The sequence below is a fragment of the Xiphias gladius genome, chromosome 19, assembly GCF_016859285.1.
Source record: "Xiphias gladius isolate SHS-SW01 ecotype Sanya breed wild chromosome 19, ASM1685928v1, whole genome shotgun sequence".
In the NCBI taxonomy this organism is placed as follows: Eukaryota; Metazoa; Chordata; class Actinopteri; order Istiophoriformes; family Xiphiidae; genus Xiphias; species Xiphias gladius.
This window is the reverse complement of record NC_053418.1, coordinates 27,243,046-27,254,712: the sequence shown is the minus strand read 5'-3', so window position 1 is coordinate 27,254,712 and position 11,667 is coordinate 27,243,046. Positions and strand designations below refer to the sequence as shown.

At 38.7% G+C, this 11,667-nt stretch overlaps 2 protein-coding genes across 4 annotated transcripts; one reads left to right on the top strand and one right to left on the bottom strand.

The window, feature by feature from the left end:
- Positions 1-517: 517 nt before the first annotated feature.
- On the bottom strand, positions 518-7,245 carry imp4 (IMP U3 small nucleolar ribonucleoprotein 4). Of its 3 annotated transcripts, none has more exons than XM_040155111.1 (9): positions 7,111-7,245; positions 5,026-5,134; positions 4,812-4,895; positions 4,593-4,702; positions 3,718-3,850; positions 1,836-1,990; positions 1,647-1,741; positions 1,482-1,555; positions 518-664 (listed from the first exon to the last, which is right to left on the bottom strand). In XM_040155111.1, exons 1-9 carry the CDS (start codon positions 7,111-7,113, stop codon positions 552-554), a joined length of 876 nt encoding a protein of 291 aa, XP_040011045.1. In that variant the 5' UTR covers positions 7,114-7,245; the 3' UTR covers positions 518-551. The 3 variants fall into 3 exon arrangements, with proteins under 3 accessions (XP_040011045.1, XP_040011043.1, XP_040011044.1); XM_040155109.1 differs by lacking the exon at positions 7,111-7,245 and adding an exon at positions 6,998-7,095; XM_040155110.1 differs by lacking the exon at positions 7,111-7,245 and adding an exon at positions 6,494-6,532.
- A 298-nt stretch (positions 7,246-7,543) lies between these two features.
- On the top strand, positions 7,544-11,460 carry si:ch211-102c2.4 (uncharacterized protein LOC568178 homolog). The gene is made up of 5 exons (XM_040155112.1): positions 7,544-7,640; positions 8,162-8,448; positions 9,240-9,329; positions 9,649-9,665; positions 9,792-11,460. Exons 1-5 carry the CDS (start codon positions 7,604-7,606, stop codon positions 9,835-9,837), a joined length of 477 nt encoding a protein of 158 aa, XP_040011046.1. The 5' UTR covers positions 7,544-7,603; the 3' UTR covers positions 9,838-11,460.
- The last annotated feature ends 207 nt before the right edge of the window (positions 11,461-11,667 follow it).

Below are 11,667 nucleotides of genomic sequence, written 5' to 3'. Positions count from 1 at the left end.
TCTCAATGAACTATACTATACATTTTGCCGCAAAAACGAACCAATACAAATAAATAAATAAATATATTAGAAGCATATTTTCTTGTTATTTATACACCTCAGTATATATTTGCATATCTTTTATGTTTGCATATATGAACAGGTATGAATGTCCACTATGGACAATACAAAATAGGATTGAGTCAATACAAGTCATTACAAACAACTTTATTACAAAACAGCATATAACAGTTATAGTTATAATACACTCAGTCCAGTATGCATTAGGTCTTTATTTACCAATGGGTTTGTCAAAAAAGTTTATTTTAAAAATAATTTTACTCATGATGGATATGATGCAGTTTGAACACCCATTTACTACAGAAAAGGTAATCATAATCATTGACTCTAGGAAACAACTGACTTGAACTTCTAGTCATAATTTGGTAGGTTAATCTTACAAAACCACACTTGCTATTTTATAAATTCCACATTTAAAGACTTTTATAAGTCCAAAAATCACAGATTCAGACAACAGTTTGGTTATGCTTTTTTTGGCCCTTTATTAGCTCCTATTGCACACTGAGGAACCTCCTTTTCTTTGCTGTGTGTGTATACGCATGGTGACGCCACTCGACATCTGCGGTGCTCTCGTTCTCCAATGTGCCGAGTTTGATCATGTACACTACACAAAAGAACAGATGTTAACATTCCACACAGGAGTAGAAGAAAAGAGGAATTCGACTCAAATAGGAAAACGCCCCAAAATTACAATGTCCTGAGAACAGAAATCCTCATTCCACACTTGGTCTTACTTACTACAAAATTATTACCTCATCTGTAATGCAATTTTCAGGAAGGTATTTTATAAATAGCAATGTGTTTTACACACAACACCAACACCTTCACAAAACTTAGCTTTAACTGTGCTAGCCTCTTCCAGGGGTTTTGCACTGGTCCTTATTTAAAGTGACAGTTTGAATACTCGGGTATTCGGCTGGTGTCTTACGACTGCCAATTTATATTTTATTTCTGTGCAGCCATCCGTCCAGGCCTGGCTTAACACGAAGGCCGCGTTCAGACCGACATAAGCCCTCCCAGAGAAAATAAAAAACCAAAACACTCAGCTGATACTCACATTGATATCTAAGAGTTTTAAAAAGTCTGGGAACAATATATTGGTCCAAAATCTTTTTATTTATTTATTTTTAAACACACAGACATTTTTGTAAGGATATTTTACAATTAAAAAAAAACTTGTCAGGGCTCTTTGGTGGACAAACTATGTAATGCATGTTGTGCATACACATGTTGTGTCTTGTCGCTAACAACTTAATCACCAATACATCCAAGAGCCACCTGAGTTTTGTTCATGGTAAGTTACAACACTGCTTCCCCCTGCTTTTGGTCTTAGTGCTATGCTAGCCTAACTGTCCCTGGACCTCTCTCTGTACTGGATGAATGTACAAGATAAAAAAATCTTTTTATCTGTCCATACTTACATTTCATTTCAAACCTGGGTCCTACTTCTGTCAGCTCAATGTTCTTGTGGTCTGTTTTCTTGTAGGTGTGATGTCTGTAATAAAAAAGATTTATTACAGTTATTACTGTTCATGTGATATGAGGTCTGTATGTCATTTACACTGAGGGAGTGGTTTCTCATCGACCTGAAGGAGATGAAGTCCTCTTGGTTGGCAAATGTGATTACACGCCTACTGTCTTCCTTCGGCACTGGGAAAAGATACTTGAGGATATTCGATACCTGTGTGAGCAGAATTAATTTGTAGTACACACAAAAAAGTGGTGAAAAAAATATCAATGGCATATCTAGACTGGAGGGTTAGGAACTCACTTACCCTCTTGCCAAGCTGTGAGGTGAAGTTCTGAAAAATGAGGTGGGGGTAGGCCTCAGACATGGTGCCTATGTCTGGAACATCGTGCCTCATTACCACATTGTAAAGTGTGAAATAAGCTGTGGGTCCAAATGGCAAGTGGCACACCACCAGGCCATCTGTAAATATGCAGGGGGGGGGGGTCCAAATGCAGTTATTCAGTACTGACTGTAGTTCAATAATTCTCCGAATACAGGCTGCAATCAACACACACACACACACACACACACACACACACACACACACACACACACACACACACACACACACACACACTTTGGCAGTTGGAGATTTTTTGGATGTGTTATGCTAGTAGTAGCTAATGAAGCCTTGAATTGACCGTTTTTAAAAATGGATGAAAAACAAACAAACAAAAAAAACACAGCATAACCAGAGATAGTCTTTTTTATTCCATGCATTCTTCTTCCTTCTCAAAACCCAGCATCTACATTACCCACAATACAACTGCTGACAAGGTGAGAAATGGCGACAAGGGTTTAATAACAATATCAAGATTAGGAATTACTTGATTAATACAGATATAGCAGAGAACAGGAGAGCATTCTCTGTAGGGTACATTTTAATCCTCAGTTTTGCGATACAAATAAAGACTTGCCCCCTGATTTACTGAGGCAGGCGCAAAACAGGTAGATTTAAAAGTAATTTTTATGTTTGTGCCTAAATTAAAACATTCTTTCACTTGGCGGTATATAGCGTGTTTAAATAAGCTGTTTTTCCATTAGTACACCAGGCACAAGGAGCTTTTATAATAATTAGATAATAATTAGAATAAACCCAGCCATCGGCAATGGATGATGTTATCATCATGGACCCAAACCTAGTTTGTAACATTTCTGTACCTAATTTCATGGGCAATCCATCTAAGAGTTGTCCACACATTTTACTCTAAACCAAAACTGTCAACCTCATGGTGGTGCTAGAGGAAAGGTCGGGGATCAATGTCAGTAGGATACATCCTGTGGATGAATGTCTGTATAAAATTTCATGGCAAACCAGCCACTGTTTGAGATATTTCAGTCAGACCAAAGTGGTGGATAAACAGACTGACAACATCAACCCTACAGGCACTGATGAGGCTAAAATTGAACAGGAGATATGTCTGGTGTGATTATAACCTTATAAGAACAAATATGCCTGTCATCCATCCAGCTGTTTTGTTTTCTAGTGTGTAATGAGCATTACATAATTGTGGAGCTGCTAGTGTGGGTATAAACTTTCATGGGATTACAATTGCAGTTAGCAGAAAAGAAGCCAATGTACTTATAGTTCTGCACTAACACGAAATTATGCACTGACATAGATGACAGTCAAACTGTAACTCTAATCGGTCACTGCCAAAACTTTGTCCAAAGATTTAAAACTTCTTGGTTTCCAAAATGGCCTGGATTTTCCCCCATCCACAATTTATTTTCATGTTTTTCAGCAGTTGCTTTTTATCCTTTGTGCATTTCATTGTGTCATTAGCTTGAGCTTATACTTAGAAAATGTCTAATGAGACAGTAAAAGCTTTCATCCAGTTTGTTAGAACTCTAGGATACAGACAATGTGTTTTGATGAGCGTCAATCAATGTTACTAGAAACTTGGTTTGCAAAAAACTCCATAGGGCACCTTTAATTTAACAATTTCAATCACTTTTCAAGAATGAACAGCTACACTGAAAGTCTGAAATTGGGTCGCATCTTTAGTGTTGTTGGTGGTTACTTCATGTGGTTCCTGTAGTACATGTAAACACATCTTGACTACCTGGTCAAAGTACAGAGACCAATCAAATGTCACAAATATGTATATTGAAGAAAACAAAAAGATTGAAGTAACCAATCGTACCTGGCTGTCCTCTTGTTTCATGCACGATGACGAGGTCTGTAACGTTGTTGGCTTTGCAGGCTCGCACTAGTGCAGCGATCTCATGGTTTCCTCTGTTCATGCGCTGGGCTCCAGGGAACATCAGCTTTACCTCCTGTAACAAGTTCCATACTGTACATCATGCTATTCTCTGCTCTCTCGCCAATATTTTCTGTTACTCTCCACTGACTGACTGCTAAATAAAGAATAGAAAATTAGAAAGAAACTAGTGTGAGGCTTTGCCCTGCTGTTTTCTGTGACATGTAGCTCAGGTGAATTTACGACTCTAAAGGCTTCCGTAAAATTCAGAAGAATAGGAGGAAAAAATGTCTAACACAAATGGCTGCTGCTGTTGTTTTTTTAAAATCAGCATTTCATAAGCAGCATTACCTCTCAAGTCCGTGTAGCTGTGAAACAACTATTAATTATTAATGATTGTGATGCATTTACCATATAATCTCTACGAAATTACATAGTTGTTTTTAGGGAACTTCTAACAACATTTTTAAGAAATTACAGTACAGGCCCAAAAACTAAAGGGTTATCGTAAATATCTGGCATTCATCAGAACTAGTGTAGATATCCAACCACACAGCATGTCCATATGCATTCATCATGGGGATCAGAGTGAGAAGCTGTCTGCAGCTTGACTTTCACTGCCCCGCTCAGAGACACTTAAACAATGAGCTATGAGTGGTACATGGACCATCAAGTAGGACGTTCACGTCTGGCCTGCATTGTTCTCCCTGTGCCCATGCAACACACCAGCAACTTCCTGTTACTGGCCAGCTTTACAACCTCTATGTCAGTCTGCTCTCCTAACTGGGCAATTCATCACAAGGAGAAACTGGCCTGACCTTGACAAACATTTTGAGTCTGGAGCTGGGGTCTCTGGATGTAGTGACCATGACTTTAGGATCTTCCACTCCAGCCCATTTATACTCATCATCCATGTGAGAGCTGATGCCTGCACAGGAAAAATAATACAGTTATAATTAAACAAAAAGCAATGAACCTGATAAATTAGGGCGTCAGATAGAATACTGTTGATAACAGCAACAAATAATAAAACCAGCCTTCTGCCCCTTCGTCGTCATACTCCAGTAGTTTCTGTAGCTGCAGAGCTTCTTTGCGTACCTCAGTTGGAAGAAGACAATTCTCTGAAGAGTAAAAAAAACAAAACAAAAAAACCCGCTTAGGTTATACAAGGATTTCAGTGGGATCATTAAGAGTACGGACAACTTGTCATGCAAAATGCAGGAGGCAAAATGGAATCTAATGCCATCCTACCATCAAGTGCTCCCTTCAGCTTCTGTTTTTTCTCCTCTATTGTTCGGAGCCTGTCCTCTTGGGCCTTCCTGTACAGGTACTCCCTCCTCAGTCTCACCTCTCGACGAAGCTGTTAATGTTACATCAAGAATTTTACACCAAATCATCTCAAGCAAAGAAATGCAGGCTTAGCAGACTAATGCTATTTGGATATGAAAATTGGAGCTTGGGTCAGACGGATGCTAGAAACTTCCAAGAACTATATTATTTTGTCATTTTTGTTCATTTCAACATCTCGCAGATGTGCCCCATGCAGAAGTTCTCAGGTGACACTGCCATTGTGGGGGGTATGAGGGATGGACAGGAGGGGGAGAACAGGGCCCTGGTGGAAGACTTTGTTGCATGGTGCTGATCAAACCAACTGCAAATAAATGCATCCAAGACCAAGGAGATGATGGTGGAATACTGTAGATTTAGGACACTCCAGCAACCAGTTACCATTGATGGGGTTGATGTGGAGTTGGTCAGGACCTATAAGTACCTTGGGCTGCAGTTGGATGACAAACTGGAATGGTTAGAGAACACGGACAATCTTTACAGGAAGAGGCAGAGCTGGCTTTATTTCCTGAGGACGCTGGGGTCCTTTAACATCAGTAGGAAACTCCTGCATTTCTTTTACCAGTCCATGGGTGCCAGCGTTCTGTTCTACGCTATGCTGCGCTGGGGGGGCAGCATTTAGAGGAGTGACGCGATGCAGCTGGACAAGCTGGTCGGGGGAGCTGCCTCTGTGGTCGACATGGAGCTGGACTCTCTGGTGACGGTGGCAGAGAGAAGGACAATGCGCAAACTGCCATCTATCATGGACAATGAAAGTCACCCACTGCGCACCACCATGATGAGGCAGGAGTATGTTCAGTGTCAGGTTGCTGTCACAGAGCTGCCAAACGGACAGACTCCTCTTGAGAGGGCTCTGTCCCAAGAGCCATTAAGAGCCAACTATTCATCTACTGCATCAACAATCTCATATGTACAAGACCCTTGTACTTTAAAGTTTTTACCTTCTTATGTCTATGTATTCTTTCACACACATAGGGGCATTTGGGGGCAGCGAGCAAGTCTGGCATTGTGTTGAAGGTGCAAACAAATAAGTCATCAGCATTGAGATTGCAAGATCAAGTGGTTATCACTCTGAAATATTGCTATTTTTAGGCCAACTTGCAACAGTTTTTTACATAACGGATAATAAAACCCATTCATTTATTAGCAGTCAGATGAATGATATTCTCACAAGTGGTCATCTGCTTCATGAGCGCCTTTCAGGACAAAAACTCATAAGTGAAAAAAAACAGAGGCACTTAATCAATCGCCTCGGGACAGAATTCGAGAACACTTGGTCACAATTATGGTGTGGTCCACTCACACCAATTATCATTCTCAAATTCCAAACAAAGCCATTATCAGTGGTCCATATGTGAGTGTATGGACTAACCAGATCAGGTAGGATCATGCAACCAAACACATCTCTGACGACGACGACGACCAAAAAGAAAAAAAACCCTGTCAAGGTTGTGTGCACCTCCAGCAAGGGACGTGACGTCACTGGGAGTACAAGAATAGTGCAGTTACTTTACACAGGCTGATTTTTATTGTGTGTCGCATTAAGCTACAGGATGCCTTAAGTATCAATAAAGTATCTACTTTACACTTTTAGGAAATAACATTAGTTGGTATTGTCAGAAAGCTGAAATCAATCTAAAATGAGCTGCAAGACATCAGGCTCAATTTTATAAACATTTCCTCGACGATAAGCGTTCTGGCTGTCGTCCTCGCGCCAATCACTAAACGGGCTACTGTTATACACGAGAGAAATGTGGCTAGCTGAACTAGTTAGCTGTGGTATGAACAGGTAATGACCATTAACAAGTTGGGGGCCACAGTGTGATGCTAACAGCAGTGAAGATATCAGGCTAATATGAATTAACGTTACCCGTACAAGTAGCGTTAGTCCGGCTGCTATCGAAACTCCGTTTTTCGCCACGATATATTTCATACCAAGCTATTACACGGACTTAACCTTTAATAGCCCAAAAGCAATTTTCAACTCACCATGATTTTTTCTTTAGTTAGTAGTTAGCAGGCAAACACAACTCACATGGACAGAGGAAGGCATGCATACAAGAGTTTCTTTCATTTGCTAAGAGAGGAGCAAATGAGAATGCTCGATACTGACTTGAAAGTTTTTCAAAATAAAAGCCCGAGATTCATGGATTTGGCACAGAAAATCCATCCTTGCTAACAACGTTGAGCAATTCAGTCTTCAATCTGGCATCAAAAATCCTTTATGGGAAAAACAATCCACCTTTCAAACGGGGATATTATCAAGACAAGTTCCTGATAAGATGATCCCAGGACAGAAGTTACTGAAGCACTTTTTTACTTGCAGGGAAAAATATGATACAGTCACCCCTCAGAGAGAAGACAGATAACAGCATCTGTGTGGGTAGACATTTCCTGAAGATCATTCATCTAAAAAACAGCTTCTTATCGCTTCCTCTTTATTACATCAGACCTTAGCAGAGCCAATTTCAGTGTTTTGATTATGCCTTTTCCACTTTCGATATTGCTTTTGGCTGTAGGTAAGTAATCACCTTTACCATGATAGAGACTTAAAGTAATCCTTTTCTCCTCTCACAGGGTTTAAAAACTTGATTAGTAGATTATTGTACTGCTTAATTTAGCCAAGTAACACCAGCTGAAACTGACTTTAAAGGGGATTACAACTGCCTGAAGTCCATAGCGTGCACTGACGTTAAAACAAAGCGATGTGGCATATCAGGAGAGGTGAGATTGTCTGCTGAAACACCAAGTATCCACTAATGGTACACTAAACATCAGCTACCATCATGTTGTAATCTATGACCTGAGCTTTTTTTGTGGTAGGCCATTTCCTATTGCATTACCAGTACTTGAGATAAATTCATAGAGTAGTGGGCCTTTTCAAACTAATAAAAATGAGTGTATGGAATGAGGAAATGAAAAAATGCTGTTGTGAAGATGGTAAACATTCTTGTAGTGATCAAGTTGTTTTTTCCTTGTATTAGCAGGAAGTTATACAATTTGCCAATTGTTTCATTTACCACTGCATGGCTGCGTGCAGGTGTCCGTGAGGCAGTGAATTGGCAGACGCTAACATGTCCATACGAACTAAAGCATGAGAGCCTGCGGAGGATTTGGTGCAGGCAGAGCTCCACTGAGTGCTGCACTGGCCTCACCTTCAGCCAGAATGCACGCTCAGTGGACGGAGGCAAACTGAAGGTTACTCAGGGCACCAACTTTTTCACTGTGGCAGTGCTGGAGCAAAGCCATGGAGAGGGAGTGTACTGGTGTGGTGTGCTGAGCAGAAACAACACATCATCAAGCTGGCTGAGGACTACTTTCACAGCTGTAAGTAGAAGAAAATATTCAGACGTTTAAGAAAAAAGAAAATATATATATATATATATTCAGACACACACAGATGAGAAAGAGAAAGAATTAGTTAATTAATTGATTAGTCAATTGATTAATTAATTAACCAGCAACTAGACTGGCTTCACAGAGTATTCAGAGCCCTTCACATTTTGCACACTTTATTGTGCTGTAGATTTAATTTTAAATGGCTAAAATTAACATTTTTTTGCCCATCAGTCAACCCTCAGTAACCCATAATGACAAAGTGAAAACATGTTTTTATAGATTTTTGCTTATTTTTTTAAAAAAAAAATCAAACTTTCTGAAGCCACAGTATTCTGATTAACGATTATACATTTGGATTATTTTTCATTTCACTTTTCATATAGAGCAGGTCTACACAGTACTTTTTATAATATTATTTAATTATTTATGTTAAGAGTACGGTTCTAAATTAAGGCTGCATTCATTGGCTTTATCAGAGCCTTTTCACTTAAACAGCTGCATGCTGGGGTTGGAAATGGAGATGTTCTGATGAAAAGCATGTTGTGGGCTTTAAAATCAGAACAATGAGCTAAAAGAGGCTGAAAAGATCTGTAGAGCTGAGGGGAACCTTAGAGTTGTGAGATCATTGTCTGTGGCTTCGTCACTATGCATGACACTCACAATTAGTAATTTCATCCAGTGTAAAAATGAAAATATCGATTAGTGGAGCTTTAATAACCTACAAATAGTAGATATATTGATTGTTGAAATATTACAAATTCTTTGCCATCTCCCTGCAGCCTTTGAAGCCTCTATCTGGAGTTCCACTCGCTGGTTTCTGCTACTTCTGCTGCCCGTGGTGGCCATATTCACCACTGTTTACTGCAGAAGTAAGTCACTGTGCTGCTCTGCAAAGAAAGACGGACATTTCCTTTCACTTTAGCCAGTCAGATGGTAAAAATTATAAACAGCCAACCGCTATGAGTACAGTGACCAAAAGCATACAAATACCACAAATACAAAACAGGCAGCAAATCTTTTTAAAGAATGATTATGGATAATTAAAATAAAACTGGAGGAGGAAAAAACAAAGGCTTTGAAATATTAAACTGGCACAATTTAGCTTTACTGTAGTAGATTATGGTAAATATGACCAATTCACAAGATCAGGAAATTAACTAAACTCAAATCTCTCTGTCACACCAACAGCAGGAGGATTTTTTAAGGTAAAACACTGCCCATTTTTCATGCTACAAAAACATTTGAAGTTTTAAAATTTAAAACAGAATTCAAACATTATGTATGGCTTTAGGAGTCCCTGGTGTAACATTTTTTTTCTGTTCCTTCTTTAGCAAGCAGAAGAGCCACAAAATGATACTGCTGTTAACAGAGCTCTGACTGATCCTGAGTATGAGAATGTAACATCTTTCTGAGAGCTGGAAAGGAAGGAAATGTTAGAATGCTATCTCATATACCATCTTATTCCTGCACCATTGAGAGACTAACAGAAAAATGATGTCAAAGAGGTCCAGATCTAACTTACCTTACTGTTGCTTTGCAGCTTAGTGGTGCTGAAATGGTTTCCAAAATTGTGTTTTGAGGGTGAAATTCTTTCAGAAAGTGACACATGAAATGCCCTTTATGAAGAAATAAGTTTGCATTTATTGGACAAACCAAACGTTGGGCAAACTCACACAGTGTAAAGATGGAACATGTCATGGGGTGAAAAATAAATGAAGGGATTCATTCCAAAATGTCATACATCCATGTGGGAAAAACATCTGAAATACAATATTTCTTCTATACACTCAGCCGTCAGTTTATTAGGAACACCTGAATAAAACTAATGTGGTGCTGTTAAATTGTAAAGTGTCATGCTGACAGGTTTGTTATTTTGTCCTCCCCATTCAAATGGATGTAGGCTAAACAACAGAAACACCTACCTGTATAATGTAATACAGTTCAGCAGCACCACAACCTGCAGCCTCCAAAATCATCATATAGTTGAATAAACACCTCTAACACAGTTTCAAATTAAAACTCAACATTATTAACTGTTGTGTTAGACTGCAGTAGTTTCAGCTAAGTGTTCCTAATAAACCAGCTGCTGAGTGTGTAATCTAAGTACATATCCATTCTCAGAAATGTTTCATCCAACTAGGGAATTCCTGTTAAAATAATTTTATAGGACCTCAGTGACAATGTTTCCACATGGTGTATATATCATTTTGGAATGAAGCCCTTCAAATATATATATATATATATATATATAGATATTCATTTGTATACTCTATACATTCTCTTTTTACTGTACATTTAAGTCTCATGCTTTGCTTGAAACTGCTTTCAGCATTTATCCTCTATCACATGACAAAAGACCAAAACAGTATTCAGGATCAATGCTGCATAGTTTCAACTTTGGAATATCAAACATAATTCCTTTGTAAACCAACAGTGTAACCGTGTATGGGAGATGGAAAATGTATGAAATCTGTCGCTTGTCAAAACATGTCTAAAAATACACATTATCTTAGATGCAAGAATGCTTCACTTATTTGAAATATTTTGGTGATGCAATTTATGGGAGATACTGAACGTCATGAGCAGGCAATTTGAGGCATTGGACAAAAGAAATAACATGTGAAAAGTGTGGTAGTACATATCAGCATGTACATTTCCTTAAAAGCAGTGGAAATAAACCACTGGAGAATGTATTACAGGAGAAAGTTCCCAAATGTGGACAACAATGAGCCAAAAAAGCTGGATGATGTGTTGTACTGTTGAGGACAGGTTCAGCTCTAATCACACAAACAAAACTCCGACATTTTGAAACAAAACAAAACAAAATGAAAGCAATAAATAACACAAGAATAAAACAATGAGAAGTTTTTGGAAATGTTGCACATACAGAGAAATATTAACATAATTCCATAATACTCCTTTATAAGGATGGTGTTTTGCTGTCCAATGAGATTCAAACAAAAACAGAAGACAAATGTACTGATTAACTGCAATGTTACAATAGGCTTTAAGGATGACAGATCGTGTTTAACCAATAAAAGCCTAGGACAACATTCTTAACCCAACTGAGCTACCAAACCATTTACATTAAGAACACTTAATAATGGTTCATGAGGATAGCGGGACATGATTCCCTTGTAGTAACCTCCATTAAGGCAATTGCAGAAAACATGGTGAGAATTAGTATTAGTATGTAGCCTATATTGT

Bases quoted from the DNA above. Each gene is read 5' to 3' on its own strand.
- imp4 (XM_040155109.1), bottom strand. From the start codon at position 7,054: ATGAAATATATCGTGGCGAAAAACGGAGTTTCGATAGCAGCCGGACTA. The intron at 4,896-5,025 runs GTAGGATGGCAT...TTTACTCTTCAG, and splicing joins GCTGAAGGGAGCACTTGATG to AGAATTGTCTTCTTCCAACT. The intron at 3,851-4,592 runs GTCAGGCCAGTT...AACTTGTTACAG, and splicing joins GACTCAAAATGTTTGTCAAG to GAGGTAAAGCTGATGTTCCC.
- si:ch211-102c2.4 (XM_040155112.1), top strand. From the start codon at position 7,604: ATGCCTTTTCCACTTTCGATATTGCTTTTGGCTGTAG. The intron at 7,641-8,161 runs GTAAGTAATCAC...GGCTGCGTGCAG, and splicing joins GATATTGCTTTTGGCTGTAG to GTGTCCGTGAGGCAGTGAAT. The intron at 8,449-9,239 runs GTAAGTAGAAGA...ATCTCCCTGCAG, and splicing joins TGAGGACTACTTTCACAGCT to CCTTTGAAGCCTCTATCTGG.